Source organism: Daktulosphaira vitifoliae, unplaced genomic scaffold (genome assembly GCF_025091365.1).
Source record: "Daktulosphaira vitifoliae isolate Bord-2020 unplaced genomic scaffold, ASM2509136v1 Scaffold_2, whole genome shotgun sequence".
In the NCBI taxonomy this organism is placed as follows: domain Eukaryota; kingdom Metazoa; phylum Arthropoda; class Insecta; order Hemiptera; family Phylloxeridae; genus Daktulosphaira; species Daktulosphaira vitifoliae.
In genome coordinates this window covers 17929038-17947120 of record NW_026099573.1, presented here as the reverse complement: position 1 = coordinate 17947120, position 18083 = coordinate 17929038, and the positions used below count along the sequence as shown (strand labels likewise).

Here is an 18083-nt window from a genome sequence, read left to right as displayed (position 1 = left end):
TGAACCCTGATGTGAAATAATAATCAGATTAGGATTCAGCAACCTCACAAACATTAACTAAACATGGTCTGTTTACTAGCACTTTTCAATTTTTTTTGTGGAGCTGTGTTATTAATAGTGTTATAGTATTAAACACATTTGGTATTCCTGATTATAATAATAGACATAACTTTTAGTTCATATTGGTTTACAATATAAATATAATAATTATTAATTTAATATTTTTTTTTTAATTTAAAATTTAGAATTTTAAACCTTCAATTTTTATAAAAGTTTACTAATTTGTGAGTTTAAGAAATTTGTGAACTCGTCACTATATTAAGGCATTTTAAAGTGTCCTTTTTGTTAATGAACAATCGACCAACAGCTTCATCATCAAAATTGCTAGTCACTTCCAATATAGGTAAAAACATGAAATTTGACACAAAAGTATATTTTATAGTGAAAGTAAAAAAAAAATCAGGAAATTGTCATTTTCTCAAAATAAATAGTCTTGCAAAAGGGTCATTGAGGAGGGCTGCAGAGATAGCAGTGAACAATTTTGATTTTTAAGTAGCTTATGAAAATTATTTGTTTGTTGGCTTAAGCTAGTAACAAGAAATTATATTCTCAACAAAAACCTGACTGTGATAAATGACCTCCTCTACCATAAGTTTGATGTACTTTCTTCAACCCAAAAAACGTACACCTATCATAGTAGAGATATCTATAATGTGGCTAAATTTGCTTTTTATAAACTCAAAAAAAAATATATATATATTGGTTCAGCAGATACCTTCATGGAATTCATTGGAATTAGTTGCAAAATTTGTTTTATATGCCTCATTTAAAATCTGAACAAGTGTTAAGCATTAGAAAAATAGTGCAATATTTTTCATAAAAGTAAGAATTAAGTTTATGAACTAAGGAAAGAACAAACTTGGCCACAATGTAAATATTACTACTTTGTTAGGCTTTTTTTGGGTGGAAGGAGGTTTCTTCAAACTTAGCCCTTTTACAAAGTTAGGTTTTTGTTGAGGATTATCTATTTCTTTAGAATAATAGGTTTAAAAAGATACCAAAACTAATATATTAAACGGATCTCACATATCAATCATTTTTTATAGATTAATCTTAAATATTAATTATTGAAATTATTCATTTGGGATGTTTTTGATAGACAATTGAGTTGTGTGTGGAACAATAGATTATATACAAACATATACATTTTGGCCATCCTAATTTATGATATTAAAATTATTTAATCTAATTCAAAATTAAATATATATTTATTTGATAATATTACTCACATCTGGATCTAATTTAACACTAGTAAACAACATTGATCCATCAAAAAGATAACCACCAAAACGATCTTTATGTTGGGCAAGCAATCCTTTTTTTGTAGATAAACGGTCTTCTTGAGGATCAAAATCAACTCGATATTGATATAAACACCAGGTTGTATAAGATGTAATAGGAAAATAATTGGCCAGCAATTTTACTTCAGTACCACTACTACCTACAGACAAAAGTTAACTTTAATATGATACAAATAATAATTAAAAATAACTTCATACACTTCATAAATTCTTTAAGTTCATTTACGATACACAATTTTATTAAATTAGGTAATTTAATAGAATATTTAATTTAACAGTTATAACTAAGATATGAAATTAAATATATTGATATACACAGAATGATTCACGTAGTTTGAAAGTCTAATTACTTTTGAACTACTACTCTGTATAAACAAATTACATTTAATTAAAATTAACAAAAGTTTAAAATTATTTAACTTTTTTAATTTACCATTAATATTTGGTTAAAATTATTTGTTAAAATTACCTTTTTTTCCTTTTTCTCCGAGTGATGATTCAGGACGTGGAGCTCTAAAATGTTCCGTCTCAACTTGACGCCGGCCACGTATAGCTCCACGACCAATTGGTACTGGAACATCACCTGTAAAAAGATAATCAAAAATATTTAATTATAAAAATAAAATATAAATCCCTAGATATTATAAATATCAAACCTGTAGCTAAGTTACGAACACCTTCAGTTACTTGATCAACCTACAAGGCAAAATAGAATAAAAATATTTAAATAAAAAAATTTTTTTTTAATAAATACAATAGAATTAATTTCTTTTTTTTTAAGTTATTCTTTAATTTAGTAGCAGTAATGAAATACTTAAAAATTTTAAATGAATAATTTACTTTTAGCAAAAATATTAATTAATAAAATATATCAGGGATTGGAAAAGTTATTTTTTCAAAAATTACATATTACTCAATATGAATATAAAAGTTATTACTGTAGTATTATGTTTAAATATTGCAATACATCCAGGCATTTTTAAAGCATACAAAAAAATGTTTCTTAAATAATCTATTATTAAATTAAGGGTTTTGAAACAATATTATCATAATGTTCTGGACAAATTGAAAATATTGTTCCAGAAACTATAATTTAATTAAAAAACTAATATAATAACATTTTTGCTCCATTAATATTTCATAGCTATAAAAACAATCCATTTATTAAAAAAAGAAAAATGTTAAATAGTCAAAACTGTTGGATTTATTGAATAAAATTTAATTTTTGAAAAAAATGAAGTATATATATATATATATAAAAATATCAATGAATTTTTAAATACCATCATCATATAAGATAAAATTAATAAAAAATTTTTATACATTGAAGGCTGAGGTGTCAACATATATTATTTTGACTACAATATAAATTATTAAATATATAATATGCAACTATTCTTAAAATATAAATAATCTTGAAATTTTATATTTTTGATTACTTTCAGTAACATTACTTGTAAGAGTGTCAATTTGTTTTTTTTCAAACGAAAACATTTAAAAAAATTTTTAATTAATAAAGAGTTAAATAACAAGTTATGTATTTTTAATTTTAAATTAATATTTTTAAAATAATTCTGTTGAGCTTGGGTAAAAGAAACTAAATACAAAAATAGTGTAATGATATTAAATTATATTAAAAAAGAATTATTCTTTTTTGTATTATAAAGAGCTATGAAATGATTGATTTTAAACTTAAGCCCTTTTCCCCGAGCATCACAAAATTTTAATTTTAAATAATATTAGTCACAAGTGATCCATTTTTAATATATAAGATTTTTTATTTTTAGTTTATATTGTTGAAATTTATTAATTAATTTAGTTTATCTATCAGTTATAAGTGTTTTTACTTTTGAAATTAAAAAATTTTCATTATCAATATTAAGTGATAATGAAAATATATGCTACGCAACTTTGAATTGACCAGTTATAAATGAATCCATTAGTTTTTGGTTAGTATAATCCCTAGTATATTATGTATGTAACTTCTTAACTTAAAAATTCAAAATTTATAATATTATATCTAATGAATATCTTAATGAAGTTATGTTAAAAATGTAAATGCCATTTACTATTAAAAATATCATATTATAAAATGCAAAATATGTGTTCGCATTTGGAAAAAAAAATTGACTCTCTTACAAGGCATAAAGGATAAACTTAGCTATTTTATACAGCTAATAATTCAATATGTATTTAAAAATAATAAATAAAAATTCATTACTTATACAATTTTAGATAATACTACAATTTTAATAATAATTAAATAAATGCTTACACCAGGTAATGGTCTTTGTTGTGGTCTGGGAACATTAGTAATAGGAGGTAATTGGGGTCTAAGAGCTGGTCGTGTCACACCAGCAAGAGGAGCACTAGGACGAGGGCCTCTTGGAGGTGGTCCAGATGGTCCACCTTGGCCAGGCATTGTTTGAGGACGTGGACGTGCTCTACCACGGGCTGGTCTAATAGGTTCCATTATCCTTGATGGTTAACTAATAAAAAATTTTCTAGGATAAGTTGGATTAAAATAAATATGTTTGACAAAATATATGTCATTACTAATCAACATTTGAATTAAATTTTTGTTTATTGATTTATTTATTATTAAAATTCAATTAAGTAGATTGATTTGTTAAGATTTTTTTTTTTATTTAATTTAATAATGATTTTTACCATCTTGCATTGTTCTATTTAGAATTAAAGAAATTTGGCTGATTTTTAGTAATTTTAAAATAAGAAAACCAACATTTATTTCAGTTATAATAATTATATAATTAAGTAACTATTTGAGAAATTTAAAAAATTTGTTTTTATGTTATGAAATTAACTAGAAATACAAGATGTACAAAATCATTGTTAAATTAAAGATATTTACAAAACCAAAAAATTCTAATCATTCAATTGAATTATAATTTAATGAATAAATTGTATAATAAAATCATAAGAAATACAGGTTGAAAAATGTATAAAATATTTTCCCTTTAAAAACAAAACTATATATTGCTCGCTGAATATAATAACTTACAGTATTTTAATAATTATGGAATAATTTAAGAGATTTCATTCTATTTATCAAATGTAACCTTATTGTTAGAATATTTTCCAATTATTTTTCTTTATATTTATATAATTTGTTTTTGTTATTGCCATAAAAGCCAAGATGAATTTATAAAGTATAAAATAAATAAAAAATTTAGATATTAGATAATATATAATAATTTTCTAGATATAAAAAACATCAATTTAAAATCTAGAACCTCACTTTTAAATATAATTATTTCATATAACTATTACTTTAACACAAGACACAACTAAAAAATTTAAAATCAACTTTTTAAAAATGGTTTTTGTTTTTTCCTTTTAACTATTTCACACTCTATATACATTTTTCTGTAATATCTATTTAATTAGAATTTATATTTTTATATTTTATAATTGAAAAATTTTCGATATATAAAAAATAATCTTAAACATCTTTACAAATAATACTTATTTGGTACAAAATTACCAGCTTTTAAATCTTAAAAAAACAGTTCTATAAATTTATGTTACATGTTCAAGTTAAAAATTTTGGCAACCAGGATGAGACAAAATATTTATTTTATGTATTAACGTTTACATTTAACGCTTACTAATTGTTTTTGTTACTTATAACACATATTAATTTGTTCTAGTTTGATAATAAGCTTAAGCAACAAATATTTATTCTAATTCGATTTTTAAATAAATATCATATTTTATATGGCTTAAAACAATTTTTTGATTATAAATATTTATAATGACGTCTATTACTTCTAGAACTAACGAAGAAAGACAAAAAAGGGTAATTAATCTCTCTATGTAATATTGTTTAATTACCACTATTCTTTTAGCAATGATAAACATAAATTGAATAAATGAGCAATTTAATAAATTGATTTATTAATTTAAACATTTTTATTTCAGTATCATTTCTTTGTAATATATGAAATTCTTAGTAGAAATAATAATATCCTTTTCCCTGTGGATAAGAGGCGACTAATGAGGTTATGTCAGGTTGACAGCTGACATAAAAATCGTTGTCAAAAAAGTATGAGGAATCCTGAACAAAACTTAGGCGGATTGTCCCATCTCGGATGTACGCAGAGACAACAGAAAGTACAGGTCTACGCAATGCTTGTAGTGTCAACGGTGTAGGGACATCACCACTTAACTCTAGGCTGGACTCGTGTATAAGGGAGAAAGATAGATACAAAGTAAGAATAAGTACTTGGAATGTTGGAACATTAACTGGTAGAAGTAGAGAATTAGTAGAAGTATTGAAGAGGAGAAAAGTTAACATTTGTTGTGTGCAGGAAACTATGTGGAAAGGAGAGAAATCAAGGGAAATAGGCGAGGGTTATAAAATATACTCAGGTAAGTCTAGTACAAAAAATGGTGTAGGGATAATAATAGATCAGGAGATGAAAAGTAGAGTAGTAGAAGTAGCTAGGAAAAGTGACAGAATTATGGTCGTAAAATTGATATTCGAAGAAAAAGTGCTGAATGTAATAAGTGCTTATACACCACAAGTAGGATGTGATGAAATAGACAAGGAAGTGCTTTGGAGAGTGATGGATGAGGTGATGCAAGGGGTACCTGGCAATGAGGATGCAGTGATTGGTGGAGATATAAATGGACATGTAGATAATGAGAGGAGAGGATATGAAAGAGTATATGGAGGGTATAGTTTTAGTGGGAAAAATGAGGCTGGAGAAGGAATCCTGGATTTTGCAGTATCGTATCATCTTGCTGTGATTAATACTTATTTTAGAAAGAGGGAAGAACATTATATAACTTATAAGACATGGGAGGAATATATCACAGATAGATTATTTTATGTGGAAGAGAGAGCATAAAGCGAGTAAAAGATTATAAAGTTATACCAAGCAAGAGTGTAACTACACAACATAGACTGATGGTAATGGAGTTGTGGTGTACCGAAAAAAGAATAAACAAAAATAGAAGAAACACATAAGAAAAATTGAGGATCCAATGGTGAAAATTGAAAAGGGAAAATGAAAAAAAGTGTGTAAATACAGTAAAAGAGAGAACGGTGTGGAAAGTCGAAGGAGACATAAATTATGTGTGGAATAGATTTGCTAGTTATGTAAAGAATACTAAAAAGGAGATTGTTGATAAGAGTAGGAGTAGAATTCCAAAAAACAAGGAAACCTGACAGTGGGATAAAGACGTTCAAAAAATATAATGTAAGAAAAAGCAATTCAAAGTATTGAAGAAGAGCAAAAGGAGAGAAGACTGGATGGAGTATAAACGCTTGTGCAAAGAAGCCAAGTGTGTAGTAAGTAAGGCGAATTTTAAGAGGTATGATGAGTATGATAGGCTAGGAACAAAGGAAGGCAAGAAAGAAATCTATAGACTTGCAAAGATAAGAGAAAAAAGGTCTAAAGATTATCATTATATAAGATGTATAAAAAGTGTTGATAATAAGGTACTCTCGAGTGATGATGATGTAAGAAAAAGGGGGATAGAGTATTTTGAAAAATTATTGAATAAGGAGTACTCAAAAAGGACATTAGAGGATATCTCGTGAAATGAGGGACTGGTAGATTTAAATAATGAGAAAGAGGTATGGGAGGCTGTGGCATCAATGAAAAAGAATAAAGCAGTAGGACCAGATGAAGTGCCAGTAGAAGTATGGAAATATTAGGCGGTGTTGGAATAAGGTGGTTGAAGGAACTTTTAAATAAAATCTTATTATTTTTTTCTCCTATTAACACAATACCGTCAGCAAACAACATGCACCATGACTATTCTCCTTGCATTTCTCTAGTAATTTCATCCATCACTATAGAGAATAAGTAAGGGCTTAAAGCAGAACCTTGGTACACTTCTACTCTTACCCAAAAACCTTCTGATACTCCTCCTACGCTTTTTATCCTGGTACAAGTGCCACATATCTTCTATTAAATTAATGTACCTTTTCGGGATCTCATTAATGCCCACTTTAAAATCTATATCATACACATTCTCTAAATCTATAAATACCATACAGTTTTTTTTCCTTCTATTCCCTATACTTTTCTATTAGTTGTCTCACACAAAATGACTCCATCGTTGACTTACCAGGCATAAATGCAATCTGGTTTTTAAATAACGATGTTTCATTTTTTATTCTCTTATCTATTACATTTTCCCAAATTTTCATTATAAGCTTATGCCTCAATTATTTCCACAATCTTGTATGTCTCCTTTACCTTTAAATATTGATACCAAAACAACTATTCCTCCATTATTTTGGCTTTTTTCCTTTTAATAAGAATTTATTAAAAAGATTCTTCAACCACCTTATGCCAACACCACCTAATATTTTCCATACTTCTACATGCACTTCAACTGGTCCTGCTACTTTATTCTTTTTCTTTGATGCCACAGCTTCCCATTCCACTTACTCAATAATTAAATCCACCATTTCCTTGTTCCAGGAGATATACTCTAATATCTTATTAATATAAAATCAATTTATTTTCATACCTTATTTAAATCTCCAACAAATTATCTTGCGAATTAAAATTTAAAACTGGCTAACAAAAATAAGTTAAAATAATTTAACATATAAGATGCTACAATACAAAACATTTTACAATAATAAACATGATTAATTACACAAAACTTATTATTTTTAAATTTTTTTTTATAAATTAGGAGAAAATTGCAGTTCAGAGTCTATTCAAAAACAATTTAAAAGAAATTTTCTGATTACTTGATTATTGTTAACAATAATAAATTACAATGATTAGAAACTAGATGGCGCAATAATTTTTATAAATGAATACAACCAGATAAACAAAAAAAACCTGTTACTTCACTATCACATGTAATAAATGGCATATATTATATTTATATACAAGTGTCCCAGTCTTTCATGACAAACTATAACTTAAGATATTTTTTCACTTTCTTTTTTTTAATTAATTTTTTTATTTTGGGTCATGTTATGAACATATATTTGGTTGTAATAAAAAATTGAATAAAATTAAAAATGTTTTGATATATTGATAATTTTAAAATAACCTTTTTTAGTCATTTTCTTATAACAAATCTTAATACATTGACTAAGTAAATTAATAGAATTAAGTAGGTATTTGTACTGGGTATGTACACTCTACCTGTGCATTATGCAAAAAAATAAAATAAAATAAAAATGTACCTCTACCCCACAAATGGGATAAAATTCAAATTAGTATATCAAGCAAATTTGAACAAAAATGTTTGTAAATAACTGTTTAATCAAGTTTTTTTAAAAAAAATAATATAATAACAAGTTTGTTGTTAGCAATTTTGCAATTCAATATATATGTATATTATACAATATATAGGGGACTTCATTTTTATTTTATGAAAATCAATATTTTTCAATAAGTAGGTAAACTACAACAAAATTAAAAAAAATAATAATAAATTATTAGTTAATTATTTAATTTAATAATAATTGTATTAACCTTATTTATTTAAAAGTAAGTATTAAATGTATTCTTTTTAAGTTATGTTGAACTTTTACTCCATTAAAAAAAATGTCAAGTCTTATAAAATTTTTATATTAATTCAAAATAACAATTTTTTTTTAATACTCAAAAGTATAATTAGTTGTATAAGCAGATTATTAAAGCTTCATATAAAAGAAAAGAAAATTATAAGAATTAAAATAATTACAATGGTCTTTAAGTGAATAACTTCTAGCATTATACTCTAAAATTATGAAAAATCAGCTTAAATAAGTTTTTTCAATAAACTCTTAAAAATTTTAGTAACTAAATTAATATAAAATTTTTAAATTTAAAATTATATAAAATATTTTTCAGAGAATCTGAAAATTTCTCGTGAAATATAAACATAAAACCCTGTTTAAAATTCACAAACACAAAAAATTTAATATAATATCAATGTTAACTATGATGCCATAAATAACTAACATTAAAATGCCTATTAAATATACTAATAATGCCTTATAATTGTTACAATGATAGAGTGACAACGCCGATAAAATAAATTAAAACTGTTATCAACTTCCACACATTTTAAGTATAACAATAGTTATTAAATTGTTAGTTCAACATTCCAGCTCATAGTTTTTCCAAACAAATGGTGAAAATTAATTTAATTTGTGATGTAGGAAAAAATTGGTCTCATCAACATTACATAAAGAATGAATAAATTTTTAAAAAAATTGTTAAAATCACATCAGATGATTTTACTTAAAAATAAAAGAATAATCAGGATAGATCAAACGTCATATATTTAAGAAATTCAAATATTTAATAAAAATATCTGAGATTTAAATATTAATCAATAAGCATGTGAGCAAATCTCATCTACTAAGTTCCATTTAAAATTATCTTATAAATGCAAAACATCATGTGACATATATTGAAGTTGTTAATAAAATATAATATATTGATTTTTATGAATAAATTATTGGAAATTCCCAATTTTGGCTAGTACACTACTAAAATCATAGGACGGCGTATTAGTAATTATATATTAAAATATAAATATTGGAATAATATTAATTTAGCAGTACACTAATTAGTTCCTGAACAAGAATTTAAAAGAATCGTACAGAAAATTTTCATCCACCACCACAATTTATTTCAATGGCAATTTTTAATTTGCAAATGCGTTTTCTCGGTTATAACGAGATTTTCAAATAATGTATACTCTAAATATAATAGTACAGTTAATTTAAATACCTGTGGTAAGCAATAATGCCGTAAACGCAAGCGTTTCAGTAAATTAATTACACAATAATAATTAAATTAAATAGAAAACTGTAAAATATTAACAATTATAACAAATGGAAACAAACAAAAAAACAAAATTCCAGAAAAATTCGAAAGCTTGTCGCCGGATCCCGCTGGAGAAATGAGTAACAATTAGAACTGATATTCATCAGACCCCCACTTCCCGTATATGTACAACGTTGACTATAGAGCATTAGAGTCAACGTTGAACAGACCGACATAATAACTACAACAAATGTTAGTGATTGTCAAACCATTGGTAGTTAAACTATAAATTTAATACGTTTACCTACCCACCCTTCCATAAAGGGTCTCAACGATGTTAGATGACAATAGTCAAAAGGCGTTTTTGTAAAATGGATGTTTTTCTCAGAAATAATACCATGTTAATAACAATAGTGATGGGAATTTCGGGTCAATCGAACGATCCGGATCGTTTGGATCGGATCGTTCAAATGACCCGTTCATATAACTCGTTCTTTCGTTCATTTCTTACGATCGGTCACGGTTCTTATCAATTACTCCTTACTATGGTTTTCCTGAACGAGTCGTTCAAATTCGCATTTTCACCATGTAACATTACCATGATATCAGAATTTTTACTGATAATACACTTGTATAATCGAGTTATATATTATTTTTTCAAATACAAATTACTTGAAATAACATAATATGCTGTTATACACGAATATTTTTGTATAGAATAAAAACAAATAATTTATACTAGCGGATGAGTTGCAGTACATAAATCCATAGAATTTGTTTCTATAATAAGCGAAATCATTTAAATTATTTGTTTTCATAAAAGGAGTTTTATAGAGAAATTAATTCACCTAAATCAGATATTACAATTTACAGCAGCTATGACCAGATTATAAAAGAGTGAGGTGGTTTAATACCTCTCACAACAATTATATTAGTCTAATAGTCAATTTTTGTCCTAGTTGCTAAATTCAATAATTCATAGACCTATTTTTGCTTATAAATAATTATATGAATGTAATATTTATGAAATAAATAGCTATATATTGATAATCAAAATTGTTCTTCAAATGAACAATATAGTAGGATACTTGAAATAATCTAACTGTATTAAACCTGCATGATTATGTTAGTAGAAACATGTCACAACTTTGAAAATTTAGTCTGCAGACCTGCAATAAAAATGTTTTTATCACAAACCAAATAGTGTAGCTTTTAAACTCTCATTGGCAATAAGTATTTTTTTATTTAATTTTTTAAAAAACATTATAAGTATATACTTATAAAGAATATATTCTTCGTTTTTTTTTTAAATTTTTATATTATAAGAATATAAGGTTAGGCATAGGTTTTAACCGAAGTGCAGGTAAACGTTCAGTAAATGAACGAATCATGAAACAGTGTGTCCGATATATTGCGTGAAACGAACGAACGAATGAACGTATGAACGAATGAACGATATCTATTTTTTTTGCGATCCGGATCAACTCGTTCACTGATATGACCCGTTCAAAAAGACCCGTTCGTTCGTGAACGACCCATCACTAAATAACAATAGTATTGACTAAACTACCATTTAGAATAGTGTAAAGATCATATTTATTATAGGGATCAAATAACTAAGGAGACCCAACTGATTTATGAGATAGGTTCTTATAAATACGTGATATGTTAAACAGCCCTATCTTTCGAAAATACATAAAATATGTTGTAGTTTTACCTATTCAAATTTTTGAAATAAACCACATGGCATTATACTCTTAAAATCAATCCATAATTAGGAATAACGGATGAAAAAAAAAGTTATGAGTAACTGGTCAATTTATAAATTCAATTAACCAACTTTTATTGAGTAATTAAAAGATGTATTATCCGAATTATAAATAATAAAATACATCTAATATCATTTTTGAATCTTTATTATTAACTAATATACGTGATATTTACTTATTAATTAAGCAAAACAAGCGTTAATCCATAAAATACGTATAGTACAATATGCTTTTACCTAATACTAATTATCATGACTGAATTAAATGCATTTATACATTTTGTTTAAGTCACATTGTAGGGTTTGAGTTTGTCGTAGAATTAAGTAACGCGGAAATATTTTTCGTTTTAGGAAGATATTAACTCTCTCTCTATTCCCTCACAAATATATAACATCAGAAAAAATATATTAATAAGTTTTTAAGTCAATTAATATTAATTTGTACTGGCTAATGAGTCTTCGGATTAACTTAGCAAAATTTATAAACGCATTTAAATCACAGTATTTTTATTTTTTAATTAAAAACCTAGCAAAAGACCTAGAAATACTTTAAAAAAATTAAAAAGTTATTTCTAAATCTAACTATAAGTAAAGATTATAATATAAGGCCGAAATCTTTAGAAAGCATTGGGATAAACATATACTACAATGGAGTAAAATTTTAATTTATATAAAATCGTTATTTAAAAATAATGATTTGCATAGAATAATGAACTCTCATTTACAAATAAAATAATTTTAAAGGAAAACGCTGACAAGATGAAGAAGTGTTTGAACATTTTAACGATAACAATATACAAAAATTGATGACCAAGTGAAAATTTTTGTAGGATTTATTTAAAAAGATATAACTATGACCTAATAAGCGTTTTACTTTGAGTATCAATTTATGTCTGCTTAATGCTTTTCATTTTAAAATGCTAAAATAATATTTTTATTTTTAATCTAACATAATTTTTTAGATAGCTGTATTTTATAATAATAAGATTATATCACTTATAATAAGTTACTCAAAAGAACGTTGAACGGTAAAAAAAATCTATGTAGTATTAAAATTTATTATATATTATTAAATACATTTTTATTTTATTTTTTTCATTATTACTTAATAATTGTTTGGTTTTATTTCAAATTTGAACATTGTTGATATCTATAATCGTAACAGTTAATTCAAGTTAAATTCAGGTCTAACATTCAACAGCAGTATTTTCTTTTTCCGCTGGCGTGTTCAATAACGACATGACGATAATATTATCTTATAAATTATGAAGCATCGATATACTTGTAGTAATAACAAGTTAATGCGCCTCAAACAGTAATCCGACACAAATTATCAAAATAGATTTCTCATCGGCAAATGTATACTATTATAAGGTTTTTACACTATAAACATGTATACAATAATTCCTTGAAGAAAATATTCATAAGCACCTACATGATATATGTTTCTATATTTAACTTCAACAAACTACTAATTATAAATACTATATTATTTAAACTTGCTTATTAATTTTGCCACATTAGTGAATATCTTTTTTATGTGTTACATAAAAATATTTTTATAATTTCTTATCAACTATTAACAAATTTTAAGTCATGGAAAACGTTTTACACAGCAATGGGCACATTTTAATGTAAATCACGGTACAAAAAATACCACTATAATTTCATGCATCGTGTGTATGTGCTTACATATATATTTCTTTGTTTTATTCTAAAAAAAAATCATATACTACTCTTTTGGATATAATAAAACAGTAAGAAATAAAAATGTATTAATATTCTGTTTTTCATAAATCAAGTAAAATCATCACCTCGTCAATTTTGGACGCCATTGGAACGGCGATCGACTTATCGATAAGTGTATATTAATATTTATTTGTAATTACTTTGTAATGATACTTAATTTATCTAATACGAAATCTAATAATAGTTGGTCTATAGTTCATTAGCCAGTGATTGCTACTTAATATTTTATACACCAATTCTTTCCACGCTGATAGGTCACATCCATAAATCACTTTAATATAAAAACGTATCTCTTGTCATTGCATTATGTTTAATTTGTATTTTTATTTAGCTTAACTTTTAGTTAAATTTATTAACTTTCCTTTATATGCTTTTCATATATATTTGAGTACATTTATTACGATTCTATAATTACCATAAAACATAGCGTCTATTTCCATTTCTAAACTATTACTGAGCCATCAAAAAAATCTTATGCCTTTATTGTATGTATAAAAATATTTAGCACAGAAATCTGCAGTTATAATATTGCGCTTAAGTAATTTTTTAAATAGGATTTTAAAAGATAAAATTATATGTTATATGATATAATATCAAAAAAAAAAAAGAAACGCTTCGATGCAAATCTGTAGATAGTGTTTAATTTTAAAAAGTTGATGGATAATTGCAAAAGCAACATCAACTTCTATTAAAATAAAATACAAAACCCTTAATTATCATACAAAAATAGTATATTTTTCAATATGGTAGCCATTTGCGTATAGAAGATAGATCGTCGGGACAAATTTTAGCTTCGATGCGAAGCTGAGAAGGTATTAATTTTACCATGATGTGTTTTTTTTTTTATTTTTTATTTTTATTTTTTTTAGCTTCGATGCGAAGCTGAGAAGGTATTAATTTTACCATGATGTGTTTATTTTTTTTTTTATTTTTTTTTTTTTTTTTTTTTTTTTTTTTTTGTGTCTGTCACTACTTTTTCTCAGCTCTCACTGGACCGATTTCTTTTAACAATACGTCAAAAGATCACAAATTGTATCTAGTTGAAGACATTACCCTTAAAAATTTAAAAATTTTCCCTCGTTCCCCGCAAATGGGGGAAATATCCAAAAAAATTACAAATTTAAAAATCGACAAATTTTGTCATTTTTTTCACTTTTTTTTCTTAAAACTTCCATAACTTTTTCAAAAATCAACAAATCAACATAATTTTTTTTTAAACTAAAACCTTAGATATTTTCCTTTCATTTGATATAATTTTTTTGAAAATTTAACACTTAACCTGCTCATGGGGGGGGATTTAAAATTGCAACTTTTTTACAAAAACTAACTTTTTCAACTTAATTTTTGAAAATGTTCCGGAAATACTGCGTCCTTTAAACATATATAAAATTAAAGCTTATTTTATGTACTACAAAATGAAAAAAAAAAATTTGTCCCGACGATCTATCTTCTATACGCAAATGGCTACCATATTGAAAAATATACTATTTTTGTATGATAATTATGGGTTTTGTATTTTATTTTAATAGAAGTTGATGTTGCTTTTGCAATTATCCATCAATTTTTTAAAATTAAACACTATCTACAGATTTGCATCGAAGCGTTTCTTATGATAGTGATTTTAATCACTGTCAGATTAAATCTATACTGGACCCAACTATGCAATGTCTCCACTATGCCGCGACCCCACTGTGCTACCGTTTTTTTTTTTTTTTTTTTTTTTTTTTTTTTTGTGTCTGTCACTACTTTTTCTCAGCTCTCACTGGACCGATTTCTTTTAACAATACGTCAAAAGATCACAAATTGTATCTAGTTGAAGACATTACCCTTAAAAATTTAAAAATTTTCCCTCGTTCCCCGCAAATGGGGGAAATATCCAAAAAAATTACAAATTTAAAAATCGACAAATTTTGTCATTTTTTTCACTTTTTTTTCTTAAAACTTCCATAACTTTTTCAAAAATCAACAAATCAACATAATTTTTTTTTAAACTAAAACCTTAGATATTTTCCTTTCATTTGATATAATTTTTTTGAAAATTTAACACTTAACCTGCTCATGGGGGGGGATTTAAAATAGCAACTTTTTTACAAAAACTAACTTTTTCAACTTAATTTTTGAAAATGTTCCGGAAATACTGCGTCCTTTAAACATATATCAAATTAAAGCTTTTTTTATGTACTATAAAATGAAAAAAAAAAATTTGTCCCGACACCTTATCTTCTATGTGCAAATGGCTGTCGAAATTATAAAAAAAATGTAATATTTGCGATAAAAATCACCTTTTATAACGATGTTTTTTGTACTTAAAACTGCCATAACTTTTTCAAATATTAACTAATCAAAATAATATTTCTTTATATTGAAACCTTAGGTAATTTTCTTTCATTTGATATCATTTTTTTTTGAAAATCTAACACTTATTCTGCTCACAGGGGGGATTTAAAATAGCAACTTTTTTACAAAAACTAACTTTTTCAACTTAATTTTTGAAAATGTTCCGGAAATACTGCGTCCTTTAAACATATATCAAATTAAAGCTTTTTTTATGTACTATAAAATGAAAAAAAAAAATTTGTCCCGACACCTTATCTTCTATGTGCAAATGGCTGTCGAAATTATAAAAAAAATGTAATATTTGCGATAAAAATCACCTTTTATAACGATGTTTTTTGTACTTAAAACTGCCATAACTTTTTCAAATATTAACTAATCAAAATAATATTTCTTTATATTGAAACCTTAGGTAATTTTCTTTCATTTGATATCATTTTTTTTTGAAAATCTAACACTTATTCTGCTCACAGGGGGGATTTAAAATAGCAACTTTTTTACAAAAACTAACTTTTTCAACTTAATTTTTGAAAATGTTCCGGAAATACTGCGTCCTTTAAACATATATCAAATTAAAGCTTTTTTTATGTACTATAAAATGAAAAAAAAAAATTTGTCCCGACACCTTATCTTCTATGTGCAAATGGCTGTCGAAATTATAAAAAAAATGTAATATTTGCGATAAAAATCACCTTTTATAACGATGTTTTTTGTACTTAAAACTGCCATAACTTTTTCAAATATTAACTAATCAAAATAATATTTCTTTATATTGAAACCTTAGGTAATTTTCTTTCATTTGATATCATTTTTTTTTGAAAATCTAACACTTATTCTGCTCACAGGGGGGATTTAAAATAGCAACTTTTTTACAAAAACTAACTTTTTCAACTTAATTTTTGAAAATGTTCCGGAAATACTGCGTCCTTTAAACATATATCAAATTAAAGCTTTTTTTATGTACTATAAAATGAAAAAAAAAAATTTGTCCCGACACCTTATCTTCTATGTGCAAATGGCTGTCGAAATTATAAAAAAAATGTAATATTTGCGATAAAAATCACCTTTTATAACGATGTTTTTTGTACTTAAAACTGCCATAACTTTTTCAAATATTAACTAATCAAAATAATATTTCTTTATATTGAAACCTTAGGTAATTTTCTTTCATTTGATATCATTTTTTTTTGAAAATCTAACACTTATTCTGCTCACAGGGGGGATTTAAAATAGCAACTTTTTTACAAAAACTAACTTTTTCAACTTAATTTTTGAAAATGTTCCGGAAATACTGCGTCCTTTAAACATATATCAAATTAAAGCTTTTTTTATGTACTATAAAATGAAAAAAAAAAATTTGTCCCGACACCTTATCTTCTATGTGCAAATGGCAGTCGAAATTATAAAAAAAATGTAATATTTGCGATAAAAATCACCTTTTATAACGATGTTTTTTGTACTTAAAACTGCCATAACTTTTTCAAATATTAACTAATCAAAATAATATTTCTTTATATTGAAACCTTAGGTAATTTTCTTTCATTTGATATCATTTTTTTTTGAAAATCTAACACTTATTCTGCTCACAGGGGGGATTTAAAATAGCAACTTTTTTACAAAAACTAACTTTTTCAACTTAATTTTTGAAAATGTTCCGGAAATACTGCGTCCTTTAAACATATATCAAATTAAAGCTTATTTTATGTACTATAAAATGAAAAAAAAAAATTTGTCCCGACACTTTATCTTCTGCATGTAAACGGTTGCCGTAGTTAAAAAAACACTATTTTTGTGTTAAAATTTTCGATTTTCGATTTTTAATTTTCAAATTAAAAATGCTATAACTTTTCGAAAAATGCATGTATCAGCACATTTTTTTTTTTCTAAATACATTATAAGTACATCTTCCATTTGACATACTTTTTATTAAAATTAGACAATTTCCCCTTATATAGGGGGGGTTCAAACTTTGAAACATTGAATAAAAAATAGAACTTTTTCAACTGAACTTTTGAAAATGTTCCGGAAATACTGCGTCCTTTAAACATATATCAAATTAAAGCTTTTTTTATGTACTATAAAATGAAAAAAAAAAATTTGTCCCGACAC

The 18083-nt window shown here is 25.3% G+C and overlaps 1 protein-coding gene and 1 long non-coding RNA gene across 3 annotated transcripts in view; both read right to left on the bottom strand.

Annotated features, from left to right (window-relative positions):
* The window catches only part of LOC126898545 (piwi-like protein Siwi), a 29463-nt gene extending 19168 nt beyond the window's left edge, over positions 1–10295 (bottom strand). The window contains exons 1-5 of one of the 2 annotated variants that reach the window (XM_050672707.1): positions 10088–10295; positions 3637–3850; positions 2018–2057; positions 1831–1944; positions 1290–1501 (exon numbers count right to left, since the gene is read on the bottom strand). In XM_050672707.1, the coding sequence (XP_050528664.1) occupies positions 1290–1501; positions 1831–1944; positions 2018–2057; positions 3637–3834 (564 nt within the window). In that variant the 5' untranslated portion in view covers positions 3835–3850; positions 10088–10295. Of the gene's footprint in view, positions 1–1289; positions 1502–1830; positions 1945–2017; positions 2058–3636; positions 3851–7871; positions 8010–10087 lie in introns of those variants that run through there. The other variant, XM_050672708.1, reaches the window with a different exon arrangement.
* Positions 10296–14552: 4257 nt separating this feature from the next.
* LOC126898585 (uncharacterized) lies at positions 14553–18067 on the bottom strand. Its single transcript, XR_007702311.1, has 2 exons — positions 17602–18067; positions 14553–14967 (listed from the first exon to the last, which is right to left on the bottom strand). It is a non-coding gene; the product is annotated as an uncharacterized LOC126898585 (long non-coding RNA).
* Between the last annotated feature and the right edge of the window lie 16 nt (positions 18068–18083).